The sequence below is a fragment of the Tyto alba genome, unplaced genomic scaffold (assembly GCF_018691265.1).
Source record: "Tyto alba isolate M040663 unplaced genomic scaffold, T.alba_DEE_v4.0 Super-Scaffold_26, whole genome shotgun sequence".
NCBI classification, from domain to species: Eukaryota; Metazoa; Chordata; class Aves; order Strigiformes; family Tytonidae; genus Tyto; species Tyto alba.
Genome location: NW_024881300.1, coordinates 10,020,603 through 10,038,463, shown reverse-complemented (window position 1 = coordinate 10,038,463; position 17,861 = coordinate 10,020,603). Strand labels below are relative to the sequence as shown.

The window sequence follows — 17,861 nt, the reverse complement described above, 5'->3', positions numbered from 1 at the left end:
ACAGAGGTGAATAGGAGGAACAATACTGTGGCATAGAAGGCAGGGTGCACCCACTGAACTGGCAGAGGTGAAGGGAAGTGCTTGCTCACATAGCGTAACAGAATCGTGGAGCTAACTGGCACAGGATGCTCTAGGTGCCAAAACAAAAATGTGTTCAGGAAGGGATTAGGCAGGCTGATGGCAGCAAGGACTGTTAAATGCACCAGCCGAGAATCAGCCACTGCCTCGGGAAGTTTCTCACGGCCTGACAAGAGACAAAAGCAGAAGTATCACGCTGTGGGTGCCTCCTACACACTGTCCCTCATGATTTGGGGGTAGGTGGACTCTGGCTCTGGTTCATTAAGACTGCTTCCATATGTTATCCCAAACACATGCAGTACACAATTTCTGCAGTGTTGTGCCAACGTACATGCTACTGCAAATAAAATACGATGTATGCGGTGCCAAAGCAATCGCGTTCTGAAGACAGCATGGCATGTTTCATATTGTACAAAAGCATTTTCCTGTGGTAGGGGAAGACCTGCCCATTTGCCTTTGTGCCTCTTATCCTGCTCAGGAGTGGAGCCTTTCTCCCTGAATGCTTTCCTGTGTACAAACAAGTGATTAAGCAGAGGTAGGAAATGCTAACCTCTCTCAGTCCATCAGTTGCAATCCATTATTTCATGTTCTCAAAATTGCAATATCAGCTTAAAAATTAAACCAAATGTCTTTATTGCTTGCACCAAGCAGAAAATGTCTCCATGCCACCAGAATTGAAATCACTAGACATTATTTTTAAAGAAGGAAATCTCCTTTATTCACACGCACATACAGTGGACATTGTATTAAGATATTGTCATGCTATTGCTTTGTTTTGCAGAAGGGAAAGTTGTTTTACAGAGAGAGATTACATGGGTCATATGCTGATCAAAAGTTCCTCATGTGTTTAAGTGTTCTCACAGAACTAATTTAAAGTTTTTATATAAAAAAGACTCATTCTCCTCCCTTATCTTGCTATTCTTCCTGAACCTGCAGCCAGCAAACCCCCAGCTCGCAGAGGTAGCTGTTGTGCAGGGCTGGCTCAGCTGGGAGGGATGCCGTGCCCGCTGCCCGGCGTGTCAGGCAGCTCCGGCGTGCCCCACATCGCAGCGTGCATCCCACCGGGGTAGCTAGGCAAGCCAGCCCCAGGAAAACCCAACCTCTCAAACATGGGAGACAAATTTTGGTGGGGGAGGATGAGCAGGGAGGAGAAAGTTTGAATGCTGTGGTGTGGGAAGCAGAGCTGTACTGGAGGTGATCAGCCTGCTCTGCTCCAAACAGCTGTTAACACTACATCTGGTTCTGGAGCTGCCTGTGAAAGCTTGTGTCTGGGGAGCTGCATTGCTCTTGCTCGGGTAATGACCAGCTTCTCTCCCTGCTTCCAACACAGGACCCTTCCCCATCTCCCAAGGGGAAGAGGAGTTGCAATCCTGGGGGCTCCCCCTCCCCGTGCTTCATGGATTGCCCAGATGTGAGGGTGCTGAAACAGGGGAAGCTGTGTGGAGGAATAACCTTATTTTTACCAGTCTGTCTCTAATCTGTAAGGTCTAAAACAAATAACACATCCTTTAGAATCTTTTATGTGACACAGCCATGTGCTGGGCTTTGGCTGTTAAATGTCCCTGAGCAAAGAGAGGATGTCAGCTGGTGTGAGGAATGGATGCTTGCTTAGTGATCGCCAAGCTGCTTGCAGCTCTGTTGCTCCAGAAAGGGATGTCTTTGGGCTCCAGGGCCATGCTGTGAGGTGCTGCCCTTGCTTGGGGGCTTACCCCAGCTGCATTACAGACCCTATTTTATGAAGGTAACACAGCTATAACTGCTGTATTATAGGGATGTCAGCAGTACTGCTGAAGACTTCAAAATAGCAAAGGGTGACAGTCTCCATTTGTCATCCTCCCCAGATTAGCATTGTAGCTCTTCACCAATGGATTTTGTTGAAACTCTCATTGTTATGGCTGTTTCCTTGCAAAGAGATGGCTGCAGCATGTGATGTCGCGAGTGCCCGATGGGAGCCAGCCCAGACGCAGGGCCTTGCTCAGCTTGCTGCTGGCCTGCAGGGCTTGTGCCCGCCTTGGATGGGGGACTAGCAGAATGAACAAATGCGGCTGCAGCCCGATATCCTGCAGGACAAGTCCTCCTCTGGCCAGGGGACGGCTCTGCAGAGACTGGGGGGGTAAGGCGTCCCCCCTGCCTGAACCACAGCAGAAAGCTCCGCTGCAGAGGCCCATGCAGGGTTAATGCACAGCGTTGCTCCTCCGCTGATCTAGTCAAGTCAGCTGTGTTAGGAGTGTGTCAGGGAGAGCAGCTGGATCCTGCCAAGCCCGTGAAGAACAGCGTCTCCTGGCAGAGGAGACAGCCCTGCAAGCGGCGTGAGGCTCCCTCCTGCCGCCGGAGCTGCGCAGGGAGAAGGTGCTGGGGCAGCTCCCCGCTTGTGTGGCCCCAGGCAGAGACGCTGGGCCGGACCCGGTGCCTGTGCTGGGGACCGCTGGGGAGCAGGGCTGGGCTGCAAAGCGCGGGCAGAGGCTTGCGGGAGTGTGTGGAAGACCTTTGGACTAAGAAACCAAGCACAGTAAATATCTGCTGGGCTGCTTGGCTCTTAGCGGCTGGTCAGAAAACAAGGGTGCTCAAGGCCAGATTTTGGCCGGAGCTAGAGGCTCGGGGCGGCTTGCCTGCAGCTTGCTGCTGAGCGAACACTCACCCAGGCAGGGACTTTGATGGAAAGCAGGTAGTTGTGCCATGGGTGCTGGTGGCTCTGGCTGGGGGTTTGGTTTGCCAGCTCGCACCACGGTCTCTGAGCCGTTCAAACCGCTGGCGGGCGGCTGCAGGGGCCGCTCCCGTAAGCACGGCTCTCCGGCGCGTGCTGCCGGGCCCGGGGCTCGTTCTGCAGCTCCGGCACCGCGCGGAGCCGGCGTGCCGCACACGGGGAGATGTGCACTCAGGGGGCTGCCGAGGGGCTCCCCCAGCACACACGCTCGCCCTGGGCCGTGCTCTGCCCGGGGCTGGTCGCAGGCTAACGGCTGCGAGGGGGGTGATGTGTGTCAGAGCACCTGGTTCCTCCTGCGGGCTGTGACGGGAGGGGGAACAAATCTGCTGAAAGGCCTCGGTGTCACACTTGCTTTTCCCTCTGGTGTCTCTGGAAGAGCCTTTGTATATGAACCCCCTAAGCGTCTGGTTTAACCTTCTCTGCAACTCTTCCGATAAAATCCACCTGTGGCTTTTTTGCTTATTGCTGTCTGTTAGAGGAAAAGAGGCCTGTCTGGACTTAAGCTAATGTTTTTGCCTTCTCAAATACCTTTTTTTTCTAAGATTTTCACCAAACCCTGCGGTGTTTAGGACAAAAACCCCATGGTATTTAGGACAAAAAAGGAGAGGCTAACCAAAGCTAAATGGTGCACAGTGTTCCCTTGCTTCCTGCGGCAGCAGGATCACTGCCGGGATGCAGGATCACTCAGTGAGTAACCTATCAATGACAGGTTTACAGGAAACCCGCTTGCGGTTTATTCGCATTTCTGGGCCTTACTAGACAGGAAGTCAAATGTGAACTTGAAAGGGAGTCGCTCGGTGTTTGCCAGCACTCCATACCACTTCCCTGCCTGACCCATCTCCTCCAGCTCCCGCCTCGGGACCGCAGCTCCGACAGCCATGTCTGTTGGAGGTTTTATGAACATGTGTGCAGGCAGGAGCGAGGCTCCTTCCCACACACATGCATGACCCTGGGGTTTCTCCTGCCTGTGAGATGCAGCATAAAGCAGGCCTGGCTGCATGTTGCCCCCTCAGGGCTTTACACCATGGGGTACAGCCTGTGCTTCCCCGGAGCGCTGCGTTCCTCCCCAGGTGCTCTGCAGACCATCTCCAGCGCTCAGGTCTTGGGCAAGGGTTTCTTGAGGCTGTTTTGCCATCTTGTGTCCACCATGGAAGTGACGGTAGTGTAACATATTCTTCCTGCCAACACCTTTCTTAAAGATCCATGGCCTGGAGCAGAAAGGGTCATAAACAGAAGCCTGTACTTTTTGTTGGAGACACATGGTGTTAAAGCTCAGCAGTAGATGGGACCACTTGTGCTCCTCAGTTCCTCCTGCTAACCCAAAATCCCAGGCTGAGGAACATGAGGAACTGCCTTGCAGCAGTAGTGAGTCGGAAGAGGCCGCGGGCTGAGGCAGAGCCAGAGTTCTTGCTTGGATAAAAACGGAGCGGTTGAGTAACCGGGAGCAAGACTCTGACTGAGAAGCTGGCTTGCTTCACCCTGCTGCCTCCGAATGCTGGGGAAGTGCTGAGTCAGCACCGTGCTCTGGCGTTGGTGCTGTGCCTTGGCTGCGCCTTAGGATGGCAGAGCACATGTGCTCCACTGGACCTCTTTGATCCTTTCTTTTCAGTTTACTCACAGAGCAAATATCCTCATTGCCCTTCCTTTGGCTTTTGTGACTGGCTGCTACAGCAGTGCTATCCTCTTCCTCACCTTTTTACTGACTTTGGAGAGCAGAAGATTGCCTCACTGCATGGATCTTAACTCTGTTTTCCTGTCTCTCTGCTGGAGAATCCCCAGCAGTTTTAGCAGGTCTGATGCTAACATTCAAGTTTTGATTTTTGTGTTCAGTGCACTAGTGTTGTTCTTGCTCCTGATAGATAGAGGGACTGTCCTCTGTCTCTTGTGTACTCAGCTGAAAAGGAACCATTTTGCTGAGGGCCAAAAAATTCTTGCATTTTGCTGGAAGTGCCTGGGCTCCAGTTTCTGCTCGAACCTTGGGGTCGGGTAGTGCCAAGGCTGGTGTGCAGCAGGGACGGCTGCAGGGTGCTGTGCCCTTTGTGCTGTGACACCTTTAGGCAGGGGCTGAGCAAGGAACCCCTTATGGCAACTGGTCCCCACACATCTTTGGGAGCCTTTCAGGAGACTGTGACCCCATAAAATCCCCAGCCTCCAGATATTTTTCCAAAGTGAGCATTCAAGCTACTGCTCTTTTAGTCACATGGGTTTGCAAAATTCAGTGAATCGCTGGCAAGGGATTTATTTAACACAAAAAAGAAAAAAAAAAAAAGCATCAGGAAATGCCCCATTAATGCACTAGGGATAGAAACGGGGCTGGAAAACTCCAGGCTGGACTGTAACAGCATAACCCATGATGTAAAACCCATGTGTTCAGCAGGCCAGAAGCCAGGAGCCCCAGGCTCTAATTGCAGTGCTGAGCTCCCCAGATTGTCTAATGAAACTACAGGAAGGGGGTGAGAGGCTTTGTTTAAATTTCCCCATATTTTCCTGGGCAGGGTCCTTTTACCACATGCATTAACAGTTTAAGAGTCGTTAGCTTGCTTGGGGTGTCTTCTCGACCCTGTGGCAGCCCCAGCCTGTCAGGGTGTCCCTGCCCGGCAGGAGCTGCGGCGCGATGCCCTGGCGCTGCCAGCACGGGTCCAGAGCTGGGACCAACACCGGGTGACAGGCTAGCAATAGGGAAAGCTCTGGGAGAAGGCACTGTAACACACACAAGCAGCATGCATGTAAGGAGCCTCTGGAAGTGCAAATGCTCATGTGCACCTCCTTGGCTCCAAAATACCACATTTCAAAATAGCACTGTGTATGTGATGCGAGTCACCGTTATTCTTAATTATTTACAGGAGTCACATCTTTTCCATCATTGGCTCTTCTCCATACCCACCTCCTGTGAGAAATGGGATGTGCCAGTTGCTGGAAGGTATGTGCATTTACAGAAAGGCCATCAACTACAGCATACACAGAAAAAAGGGGCTGGGTTGTTTTTGGTGGAGTCTGTTTGTGTTTGTTTTTTTTTTCCTGCTGTGATTAAGAAAAGCTCTTGCTCAACCAGGCAGCATTTGTTAGAAGTGTGCCTGTCCTTCATTAGTGGGTAAGAACAGTTCATAGCTCTTTCAGGGCTGATAACAGTAAGACTTTTGGACACATAAGATAAATAAAAGCTGATCTTTATGAGAACTAAGGAGAAGGGTCAAAACTGGAATACATTTCTGGAACCAGTTACTTCAAAGAAACTGGGAGTTTCACCTCAGGAGCAGGGAACTGGCACGCCAGCTATGGATGCAGATTCAGCAGCTAGGCTATTTTTGGCTTGTGAACTGTTCTAATGGCCGTTTATTTTTAAGGTCATTTTCTGTTTGCATAGCATGTACACCGTTCTGGTGGGTGGGAGGCATTATAAAAACAATCACTGCCGTGCAGAGTTATGAACTAAGCTTGAAGAGGGATGCAAAAACCAGAACTTAGTGTACTTATTGCTTTAAAACTCCAAAACATCTGCTTAGGTCATAAGGTTTGTTGACCTACTCTAAACTGTGCCCCCACCAGAGAAATACCATTTCAATTAATATTGATGACTGCAGGGGATTGCAGAAGACTTGGGAAAATTCAGTCAGATGATAACATGGTATAAACAGAAAGGAAGCACCAGATTTGGCCTTTTTTTTTTTTTCTTCACTTGTGTTTACCCTCAAGCACTAAATAGAAACCCTGAGCATTCACCCCAGAGCTGAGGAGTCAGAACTCATGCTGGCCAGCCGGGCCTGAATCCCAGCTGTTGTTTAAGTTTCTTGTTAAATAACAACATGCTTTATTATCATATTTTCCTGGCTTCTTCCTGTTGGCCGTATCTTTATTCACACACAGTCAAATGATACAAATTCACTGGAACAGTGGCAGTTTACAAAAGACAATAGGAATGATTACTTTTAACTGAAATTTAAAAAACCCTAAGTCTGGCCGTCTGGCAGGCAATACACTGTTTGGAACAGGTCATGCTAAGGAAAGAAGTTTATAACATTGGCAGTGTACTCCCAGCCATGTTCCTTTTCCAGAGCATAAAATACAGAATACAAAAATATACTAAAAGTAATAACGGAATTTATAGAAATGTCTACTGCAAAACAATTGCTGTTGTCTGATTTTCAGTATATTTACTCCCACACTATATTACAATAGAATACTTGAATAAACATAGTTTATTTCTAACTTAATTTGAACTTTAAGGTTGATCTCAAGTTAACTGTGAAGTCTTGGACTCCGATCCTGGAAGTACATAAAGGAGTTTAACTTTGGACTTCTGAGACTGATAGGCATGAGGTGAGCCCACAAGTGAGCATTCACTGCCTTGGGCTCCTGCTCAGGAGGAAAGTGGAAGTTGAAATGCTGTACTTCATAGGATCTTAATTTGGGGCATTTTCCTGGATTTTTCAAGACTTTTAACAAGTCTTCCCTGGGCTATCCTTTCACCTAATAGGCTTGAGTTCAGCAAGTTGATGGTAAACCAGTGGAACTGCCTATTTTTGAGATCTGGGGCTCTGCGCTTAGTTGAGTCAACTGTGGTAAGTCTCTCCCTCCTTACTTCACTCCTCTGTATAATTTTACCTGTCCCTTTCCCATCTCCTTCCTCCCTCCTGGACCAGTACCACCAAAATGGTGTCTTTCTATTCAAGAGCTGGATGCTCCAGTGCTTTGCTAAGGCTTCTTACACCAAGCCTTGGACGAGCTCTCTGCATTTGGATCACCATTCCCTTAGTGTTTCCAAAGTTGAGAGACCCAGGTGTAGAGATGTAAGCCCATGCCAACCTTACCATACAGAGATTAGCGGCCATCCCCTCAGGCTGGCATACTTGCAGTGCAGACTCTGATGAAGATGCAATGCTCATGGAAAATGGCATCCGGAGTGCCCCTTGCCATGACAGAGGAACATACCACTAGCCGGCAAGCGTGTTTAACTCTATGATTTCTTGCTCCGTTTTCTCCCAAGAGCTGATCTCAAAGCATTTGAGAGAAGTTAGTATTGCTCTGGTTTTGCAGACAGGAAGATTAAGGCACCGAAGGGTGAGCTCATTTGACCAAGGCTGATCCAATCCGCAGGTCTCTGCCCCAGTCCATCTCAGGTTTCTTCACTGAGATGCTGCTCTCTGTGTTTATGTTGTATGAGCCACATTCTCAGAGGGGTAAACCCATCTCTGCTCCCCACACTGGGGCCAAGATCAACCTTGCTGGGCACAGTCTCCAGAGAAAACGTTGAGAAGGACATGCATTGGAGGCCAGAAGCTGGCTTCCCAATGTCTAAATGCCATTGACTCCCAAGGAGGTGGTCAGCTATGGAAAGATGACCAGGATACTTCTGAGGTATAAAATTCTGTGTCTGCGGGCCACTGGTCAGCTTTGTCATCATCAGACTTGTCGCTGTCATCACCGCTGGAGGGTTCATAGCCTGGGATGGCAGAGCGGATCGGCTCTGGCTGCCTGTGATCTGCCTCTGCCTCCTTCTTCTTTTCTGCCAGCAGCTCCCTGTAGCACAGGTTGCAGACCCTCAGGGGTTTGGGGGACAGCCGGGGCATCAGGAATCTCTGCCTGGAGCAGTCTGCGCAGACGACAAAGCCGCATTTGCGGCAGTGGTGCCTTCGGGTGAGCGTGGAGAACTTGGTCTGCGTGCAGCGCATGCAGATGTCCGTCGCCTTGTCTGGGATCCAAGGGGCTGCGTGCTCCGTGGAGGGCTGCCGGCCCATCTTCGTCAGCAGGTGCCTGATGCACTCCTCCAGATGGCTGATCCACTCCTTCCTCTCCGTGAGGGAGGCCGCGGAAACCACAAAGGACTTCTTGGAAGTTTTAATCATCCAGCGGTTCTTCATCTGCAAGGTGTCTGGAAGCGTCTCCAAAGTGACATCTTCAAGAGGAATGATGTGCTGGGAATTGTACTTCCTTTTATTGATGACTATGCTGCCGTAGACGAGAATGTCGTTGAAAAGGAAGAATATGCGAGGCTTTGGTTTCTTGCGGCATTCTTTGGTTAAAATCCCTTCTCCTAGAAGGACCCTTCCTGGCACGGCTAAGGGTTGTCCGGAAGCCCCAAAGCAGTTTTCCACAGCAGCAATACGCTGGCTGTTGATCTCAGTGTTTGCAAGATGGTCCACCATCTCCAGCTCACTCTGAAGAGAGGAAAATAAAGAGAGAAGTGGTGAAGCTGCAAGCATCTGCACTGGGGTGAGGCTGCGTAGTGAAAATATGCACAGGTGAGATGCTCCTAATGCAACCTGAGGTTATGAGTAATCTCTTTATCAGCCCTCACTTTAGTTTGTCACCTTTTTAGATGAAATTTTCAAATTTTCTGACCCCACTTTGCAACAGCCCAGTCTATACTGGGATACTTCAGATTGCAGCAATAGAAGCCCTTGAAGGCAAAGCCAGCTCTTCCATTACAGCTGTGCTTTTTACCAGTATAACTGCGTGCCCATAGTAAAGGAAGCAGGGTGGTCTGAACCTGCTCTTATGCAAGTATACGTACTTGCTCAGGAGTTACCGTACTGTGACAGCTGAAGGGTACCAGGATCCCCTCCCTTCTACACCTCGTGGTGCTGGGAGCTAACTGATGCTGAGCTAGATGCAGGCTCAGGGAGGAGATCTGTGATATTGGGAGCAAGCCTCCCATTTCTGACTGCACACTTGCTTTCTCAAGGACCAGTTACAGACACACACATCCCACAATGACATTTTGGGTCAGAGCTAAGGCAGGAACAAAACAGTGCAGTATCACTTGTTTCCACTGGTCTTCCCTGTGTGACAAAAAGGGCAAACAAAAAAAGAAGAAAATCACCCACTATGTGAATCAACCCACACAAACCAAGCCTTTCCTCCATTACTCCAGTTATGCTGGGATTACCAGTCCTTCCATTTACAAGACACATCATTCTGAAAATAGTCTGATCTCTGCTGAAGGGGAAGTTGAAGGCAGCACGCTCATCCCTTCCCACACCTCTGCACCCTCCTTCTCATACAATCTGGGGTTTTGATAGTTTGCTGGGGCTTTTTTTAATAGAAAAACCCAGATAAGGGTAACTCTGAAGTGAAAGCAAATGTTTGCTATTGGTAGTTGTAGTAAGCAAAGCACTCTATATGGTAAATTCAGTTTTTCATTGCACCTAGCCCTTTCTGTGCTGAAGGGTGCTGCCCCGAGGCTGGCCGGACATGGGAATGTGAGTCATTTCCTCCTCCAGCAAGGTAGCTCAGCTATCACGAGGCGGCTCTGAGATCACAGGGATCTGCATCGCCCTGGTTGCTGTTAGCGGTTCATCAAGTTGCTGCTGCAGAGCCCCTCTCCACCACCTTCCCCACCCTGCTTGTTCAGAGTCCCTGTAGCCATGGAGGCTGAAGGGGAAAGGAAAGAGGAGGAGGACAACACGCCTGGTCCTGTGTGTTCAGGACAGTGATGATTTACATTCTTCCCTTGCCCTTCACCCCAAATCACCTATGTATGCTACAAGGGAAACCACAAAGCCGCTGCTTAAGGCTGCTGAGTGCCATTTACCTCTTGCCTGAGCTATCTGGCAGACAGACCAGCCAATTCCTCTGAGTTCCCAGAATTTTCTTCTCTAGAGCAGGCCAAGGTACAAAGGTACAAAGCTAAGATGCAGGTTTAGCCTCAGGAGACCTAAATGAAACAACCTACCCTGCAGAAATAGCTTTCAGAGAGACGTGGTGAGTGGCCAGTGCTCCTGAAGAGCGGGCTCCTTTGGGGTTTCCCTTGGACTAGAGGGAGGATCCCAAGGCCTCCAACTTCCTTCTGGGAGGATGTGTATCTTCAGGGCTTTGAAGCACCAGAATGGATTTGATGGAGTTGGACAGTTAAGTATATCCACTCATGTGTGTGTTCTCCAGCGTGGAGGACAACTTACAATTAACTGCAATGATCTGACTGGGAAAGTTTGGTGTGGAAAGACTGTGAATACAACAAAATACTGTCAAAAATTTTTGGCACCAGCAACACCAATTGGGATAAACCAAAGCAGTTAATCCTGCTCCCACCAGTCTCACTTCCTCATGTTTCTGGGTTATGGAGCCTCAGCTCTTAGCCTGCTTCTTTTAATTTTATTTTATGTATTTTAGAAGCATGGTCCAACCTCTCACGCAAATATAGTACTTGACACAACTCTATTTCTAGGGATCTCCATGTACTAGATCCCAGTGGAAATTAAAACATTCTGTTAGATATAAAGACCGTGCTTGCAAAGAGCCAGGAAACATAAGCTCATTTTCAAAGAGGAGTGCAAGCTCTGCTGCTGAGAAGGCTTTAGCTGTTGCATGGATTTGGGCCCCTGCATATGCCAGAAAGCTCCTGGACTTGCTGCCTGAAGCAAAGGGAGAAAGGGCTGGACAGGGGCTGGATACAATCCTGCAACGGGAAAAAAATGAAAGTGAGCCCTCATTACACATCACACTTCCACCTGCAGGATCTTCCATCCTCTGTTTGTTACCTACTTAAAATGCCATGAGGTAACCAAAGAAAATCTAACTCTGTTCTGGGAAAATCTTCCCTGATAAGACTAAAAGTGTCAGCTGCTGCTCTAGCCCAGGGTATTTCCCAAAAGTTTTCCCAGGGAAGCAAAAGCTGAGCGCTTTTCTTCCATCCCTCCCCTCGGGCGTAAATGACTGGAGACCAGCACATATACACACTAAGCAGTGAAAAATAGGAGGGGAGGGATTTACATCACCTACACTTAGATTTGGACAACTAACTCTATCCCTCTATGCATTCTCTTTTCAGTTAGACTGGGGAGAAAGAGCCATCTGCAGAGAGTGACTCGCCTCATCCCACCACACGAAAGATCAATCCTGCCATGATTGGTAGCGCTCAGCTTGAGTAGCCACATACACACTGATTTCATGTTAATATTGTGACTCACTGCAAATAATACTCAGTTTGGCTTTGGAATGGAAGTACTATGTGAATTTGGTAAAGATAGATGGCTGCTGAGTGTTATTGTGGTCTCTTTTGCTGGGATGTAAAAGCCTCTCCCTTTGGAACAACAGTGATGAGATATGAAAATGAGGATATAAATTCTAATCTATTTTATTAATTTTGGTAAATATTTGTTTCCTGTTTCTCCTGTCAGGTCAGCAGGGTCCCAGTGCTTATTACCAAATGATACATATGCATGTGCACCATGTGCGGCAGAAGCTTACACAGTTGAAATGAGGGTGGGAAGATGTACTTTACTGGCATGTTACTTTTCATGGGAGTTTTTGGCATGACAAAGTTTTGGGTTTGGGTTTTTTTTTTTTTTCATCAGAATCTGTTAGTTTTGTATGTGATCAAATATTATGCAGTGAATATATAACTCTGTGAATACGACCAGTATTCAAAGGAAAAAAAATACTATTTGGCACTCCACTCCAGAAGTAAGCAAGCCACTTCTTTTAACAATGAGCGTTTGTTCATTTGTGATTATAAACAGCCATGTTGATGCATTCCAGGCATTAAGCTTAAGCTTCTGGGTCAGAGAGTCTGGGGTATGTTTTTCAAGTCTGTATGTATCTAAGGCTTAAGCGTAGCAATGTGATGAGCTGTTCTACCTGATTCTTGTTCTTGCTGTCAAACAGAACTGACAGTCTTGGTATCCACCGCATACCTAATGCATACCACATGCAATGCAAGGGATGGTCCATGAGTATCAGTGCACTGAGATCTGACTGCTGAGGTCTGCCAGCAGAAAATGCCCTCAGCCTCATCTCTCTGCAGCTCTCCCTTACTCCCTCTTTCTGCTTTGCTCAGCTGTGAAGTCCCTCCTGGAAGCAGGGCTGGCATTACGTCTTCCTCACCAAGCATGGTTACCAGGATGCAGCCACCTTTTGCCAGAACAGGCATCAGAGCAAGAAAAACATAGTTCCTCTCCTTTTCCTGCTGGAGGGGATTTGAGCTTGCCTCTCCCTCTTTCCCGGCATGCTGTAGCTGCTGGGTCACTGGGATCAAGGGGGGGCAGGCTCTGGCAACCCCCTCCTAGCAGTGCTCATGAGAAACCTGATTCAGCACATGTACATTTTGGGACTGTCACATGAGGCCTTTGATTGAGAAATGGCACCAGTCCTGGTGGAATACTGACTAACCGAGCTACTGAGCGTCCCGCTACTATTGCTCAGCATGTCCAGGGCTCGTGGCATGTAGGGCCAGAGCAATGGGACAGCTAAACAGTGGCTTTTGAGGAGCTCAGACAGACTGGTGCTACCAAAATCAGCAGTTGGTAGCCTGAGCTCAGCTGTGGCTCTTGCACGTGCCACCCAGGCTCAGAAGCATCCAAGCAGCTTTGTACAGAAGGAAGGAAAACCTGAAACTCAAGCAAGAGCCTCGCCCCGTTCCTCTCCCCTGCTCTCTGGCCATGCACACATCCTCAGGCAGCGGTACTCCATGTGTACCTTCTGCTCCCCACTCTGCTGCTCCTCAGCATCAACTCAGCAAGTGGCCGTAAGGAAGAAACCTCCATACGGAGCTCTCAGGCATTGGAGCTGGAGGCGACAGGACTAACGTAACGGCATTTGGTCAGCCCACGCATTACACGCTCAGGCTGCACAAGGGCTCATGACAGATGACACGCACAGGCTTGCTGGTGAGGGTGGGTGATCATCAAGGGTCTCTCCCAACTCCTGACAGCCCGCGTGCCTTTCAGAAGAGATGTACGGCCAAAGGTGGGGGATTCCTCTCACAGCTCTGCAGCGGGACCGATTTCTGTGGCTTTGGTACACGGTCAAACTTGGTAACTTAAGAGTCCCTTCTAAAAAAAAGATCAAACTGTCACTCTAACCGGCGCTTATGCCACGCACAGACCCCAAGGCGCTGCAGAGCAGGGGGTGGCGATTCGGTGCTGACCGGCTCCCCCGTGAGCCGGGCACGGCACACGCGTGATAGAAGACCCGCGGCTGGGCGCAGGGCACACGGCGGGCCCCGCAGTGCCGAGCCCTCCCCGCGCCGAGCACGGCCACCCCCACCCCTCTCTCCTACAGCGGGCGGAGCAGCGGGGCGCAGCCGCCAGACCGCTGCCCCCCCCGCCCCGGTCCCCGCCGCCCCGGCCCGCCGGCGGAAACCCTCGACTCTTCCAAATCTCCTCCTCCGCATAACCTGCCCGCTGCCCAGCCGAGCCGAGCTGAGCCGCGCCGCGCCCCCCCCGCAGCCCCGCCGGGCCCCGTACCTCCGCAGCAGGTCCCGGCCGCCGCCGCCGCCGCCGCCGCCGCCCGGCCCCGCTCCGCCGCCCGGCCCCGCTCCGCCGCCGGCCCCGCCCGTCGCGGCCCCGCCCGCCCGCGCGCCTGGCGACCAATGAGCGCTGCGCGGGCTCGGCGTGCCGCCAGGGGGTGGCCGAGGGCGGCCTGCGTTCCGCGGGGCGCGGAAGGGCGGGCGCGAGCGAGCGAGCGAGCGGTCGCTACGCCTCGCGCCGGCCAGTCGTTCGCCGTTCCTGGCGGCGCCCGCGGCCGCTCCGCCGCCGCTCCGCCTGTGTGAGCGGGCAGGCCCGGGCCTGTGCGGCGGCCACCGCCGCCTCTCAGCCCACAGCCAGTCAGCGCTGCGGCTGGTGTCCCTCGGGGCGTCCCTTGCTGTGCCCGCGGTTCGCCCGTCGCTGCCGTGAGGGCGGTGGGGCGGGTGGGCGGAGGCCGTGGGCGTCATTCGGCGCCCGCTGTGGGTGCCCCGGGCCGGAGGTGTGGGTGAGCTGAGCTCTGGTCCTTGCCCAGCGCTGTGAAACAACCCCCAGGTACCCAGGCCTGTGCTGATCTATAATTCAGGTGCTTGCTCGCTTTCTGTAATAGCTTTTCTATTTTTAATGGGAACTGATGGGCCTGTCAAGGTATTAGAAATGTGTTTTTCTTTCCAGGTTTTCGTTTTCTTTGGTAATAATAATGTGGGTTGGGAAGCTTGTGATGCACTTAGAGCTAAAGTGCTTGGGGCAGTCACGAGAGTTTCCACAAGGCCTGATTTCTTCATACATTGTGTCAAATGAGCAGATGAATGAGGACGTGGCCTGAGTTAATTGCACTATATGGCTGCCTGACAGTGTATGAAGGAGGGTTACAGAGAGATCCATTGGACCATCAACAGACTTCTGAAAACTTGGGAGAATAGAGCTCAGCACAGAGGATAGGCTGCTGGGCTGAACAGTGATTTCCAGGTTATTGCTAGGGCTTTAGTGCAGAGTCTCTTCTGTCCTTGTGGGAGAGCTGCCCAGTTTAGAAATCAATCCCCAACAAAATGCTTTTTTACATAAAGCTAACTGTAAATATACAAAGTACTGAACTAAATATGTCAAAGTTTGTTTTAGCTTCCAGAATAATTCAGATCTAACCAGCCATAGATTATTACTCTTAAACTGTTTTTTTTTTTCCTGTGCTGGTTTTGGCTGGGAGAGAGTTAATTTTCTTCATAGTAGCTGGTATGGGGCTATGTTTTGGTTTGGTGCTGAAAACAGTGTTGATAATGCAGGTATGTTTATTGCTCAGCAGTGCTCACACAGGGTCAAGGCCTTTTCAATTCCTCACCCCACCCCACCCATGAGGAGGCTGGAGGTGCATAACAGGTTGTAAGGAGACACAGCCAGGACAGCTGACCCCAACTGACCCAAGGGATATCCCAGACCATAGGATGTCATGCTCAGCATATAGAGCTGGGAGAAGAAGAAGGAGGGGACGTTTGGAATGATGGCATTTGTCTTCCCAAGTCACCATTACGCATGACGGAGCCCAGCTGTCCTGGAGATGGCTGAGCACCTGCCTGCCTGTGGGAAGGGATGAATGAATTCCTTGTTTTGCTTTGCTTGTGTGTGGGGCTTTTGCTTTACCTATTAAATGGTCTCTATCGCAACCCATGAGTTTTCTCACTCCTACTCTTCTGATTCTCTCCCTCATCCCATTGCAGGGGGGAAGTGAGCAAGTGGCTGTGTGGTGCTGAGGTTAAACCACGACATTTCCTTATGTACTAAAATTATTCTGAATTTGCTCTTGTGTTATCCTAATCATAGTTTTTATCACTGAGATGGGATTTATTTTATACTTTGATTTATTTTTCTACTTGGATTCATTTTTCTTGTTATTTCTCAATATGCTCACCTGGGCAATAGTCATGTCACCCAAACATAGCATTGGGTAGCCAAACAGCTTGGGATTTGAACTTTAATATCCTTCTCCCTCTTCAGTCAGAAGTGGAGGTGTGTTTAGGCAACTGCCTTACATGAGGCAAGGGAAGCCTTGAGGTGCTCAGTGGATGTGCAGTCAGTATTAAGCAGTTGCGCTTGAGAGCTGACTTTCTATTGGTATTTTGTTTGTTTCTTTCTTTTTTTTGGAAGACGTTACATTCTTGTTTGAATGCCTTACTGAGATACAAACTCAAGAGTTTAACCAGGAATCTTAAGAACTGTTTGATAGGTGGGCTCAGGAGCTCTTTTTTCTGGGCTGTAAAAGCAAAACATTTGTGGGACCAGTTGAAAAAGCTGCAGCCCAAATTACCAGCTTTTAATGCAACTGGAGCAAGGTAGAGACTTTATCTGATCGATTGCCTCTGGCATTTTCTCCAAAACCACTTGTTTCTCAGTAGCAGAAATACCTTGCCCAACTGGGATTCAGTAATTTCAAAGCAAGTAAAGGAAACTGCAGCTGCTCAGCTGAGTCAGCCAAAGGTAAGCTCTGCAGGGGAGAAAATGGCTTTTTATTATCTTCTTGTGGTAAAATTACTAAAACAGCCTGCATGAAAAGATTAGATTATAATAGTAACAAAAACATCTGTTAAATTATGAGCTCAGTGTATGTTTAATGCATGTTAAAAAAAAAAAAAAAACCAAACAAAAAAACAAACCAACAACAAACAAACAAAAAACCCCAAAACAATCCAGACAATTGATAAAATTATTTTGAATGAAACTCAATATTGATACTGAGTTTGGAATGTTAGAACCCCACTGTGATCATAGGAGAGGCAGTGTTTTTAAATAATTGACTACATGGGGCATTTCTTCAGGGGATAAGACAGCTTTCAGCTATGGAGATTTTAGTGAATTGAGCTTGGAATACTCCTATTGCCTAATAAGTGAATAAGTCAATGTGTGTTCATTATAGAGGCTACTTGTAAGCATGAATAACCTCTGTCCTGTGCTGTGAGTGGAGTGTGCATGGAGGGATGAATGTTTGTCTGATCTAGCTCCTGGTGGATTCAGCTAATCTACCTATTTTAGAATTATATGAATTGCTGTGATTGATTTGTGTCTCTGAAGTCCTACCAGCATCATTAGTGTGTTTTAGAAATGAGGTGCTTTCAAGTCTGATGATGCAGAAATCAGAGCTCTGCTTGGCTCTGTCAATACAGACTGAGACTTCAGAATGTTGGTTTCCAAAATAATCACTAGTCCACATGCTTTAACTGCTGCCGGACAAACCCATTTCAGAGGGTAGTTGTGTCCTCAGGGCTTCTCTTGACCCACCTGTGGGAAGTTACACACTTCTTGAGTTGTCCCTGGGAGCCTGATTGTAAAATGATTGTCAGAGTGATGAAAGTATGCCCGAAACCACCGTTGAGACCTGCTTGCTCCTCTTCCTTTCACATAAGGAAGCAATACATAATCAATGTGCTTTTTTTTTCACAATGGCATTGCTGTGCTTTGCATATGTACAGCACTTTAAGGATCTTGAAGTGCAGCAGAAATTCTAATAACCACATGAGGGTTTGTACCCTCCTCACAGAGAGTAAAACTGAAACTTAGAATTACATGTGATCGTCTACAACTTGATCACTGAAACAGGAATAGTGGGTTGTTTGCTATTGTTTCCAGCAGCAATGGGCTCTGGCTCAAAGTGAATCACTTGGGAGGCTGAGGAACATCCGCCAGAGCTCCTGACTCACAGCCTCATGTGCCTCACCACAGGGTCATGCCCCAGCTCAGAAATCTCAGTGATTGTTACAAAAGCTGTTGTGTGCAAGAAGCATAAAACCACTCACACTTGGAGATTCTAAAGTTGCAAGTTTGCATCATAAGAGCATTTGTGTTTGCTGTGCCTTGCTCTTCCCTGCTCAGACCTTCAGCCCGGTTCTCCTAGTCACATAGGTGCAGTGCTG

At 49.2% G+C, this 17,861-nt stretch overlaps 1 protein-coding gene across 1 annotated transcript; it reads right to left on the bottom strand.

The window, feature by feature from the left end:
• Positions 1-6,593: 6,593 nt before the first annotated feature.
• PLEKHF1 (pleckstrin homology and FYVE domain containing 1) lies at positions 6,594-14,008 on the bottom strand. Its single transcript, XM_042797376.1, has 2 exons — positions 13,966-14,008; positions 6,594-8,937 (listed from the first exon to the last, which is right to left on the bottom strand). The coding sequence occupies exon 2, from the start codon at positions 8,923-8,925 to the stop codon at positions 8,104-8,106; it is 822 nt and encodes a 273-aa protein (XP_042653310.1). The 5' UTR covers positions 8,926-8,937; positions 13,966-14,008; the 3' UTR covers positions 6,594-8,103.
• Positions 14,009-17,861: the final 3,853 nt, after the last annotated feature.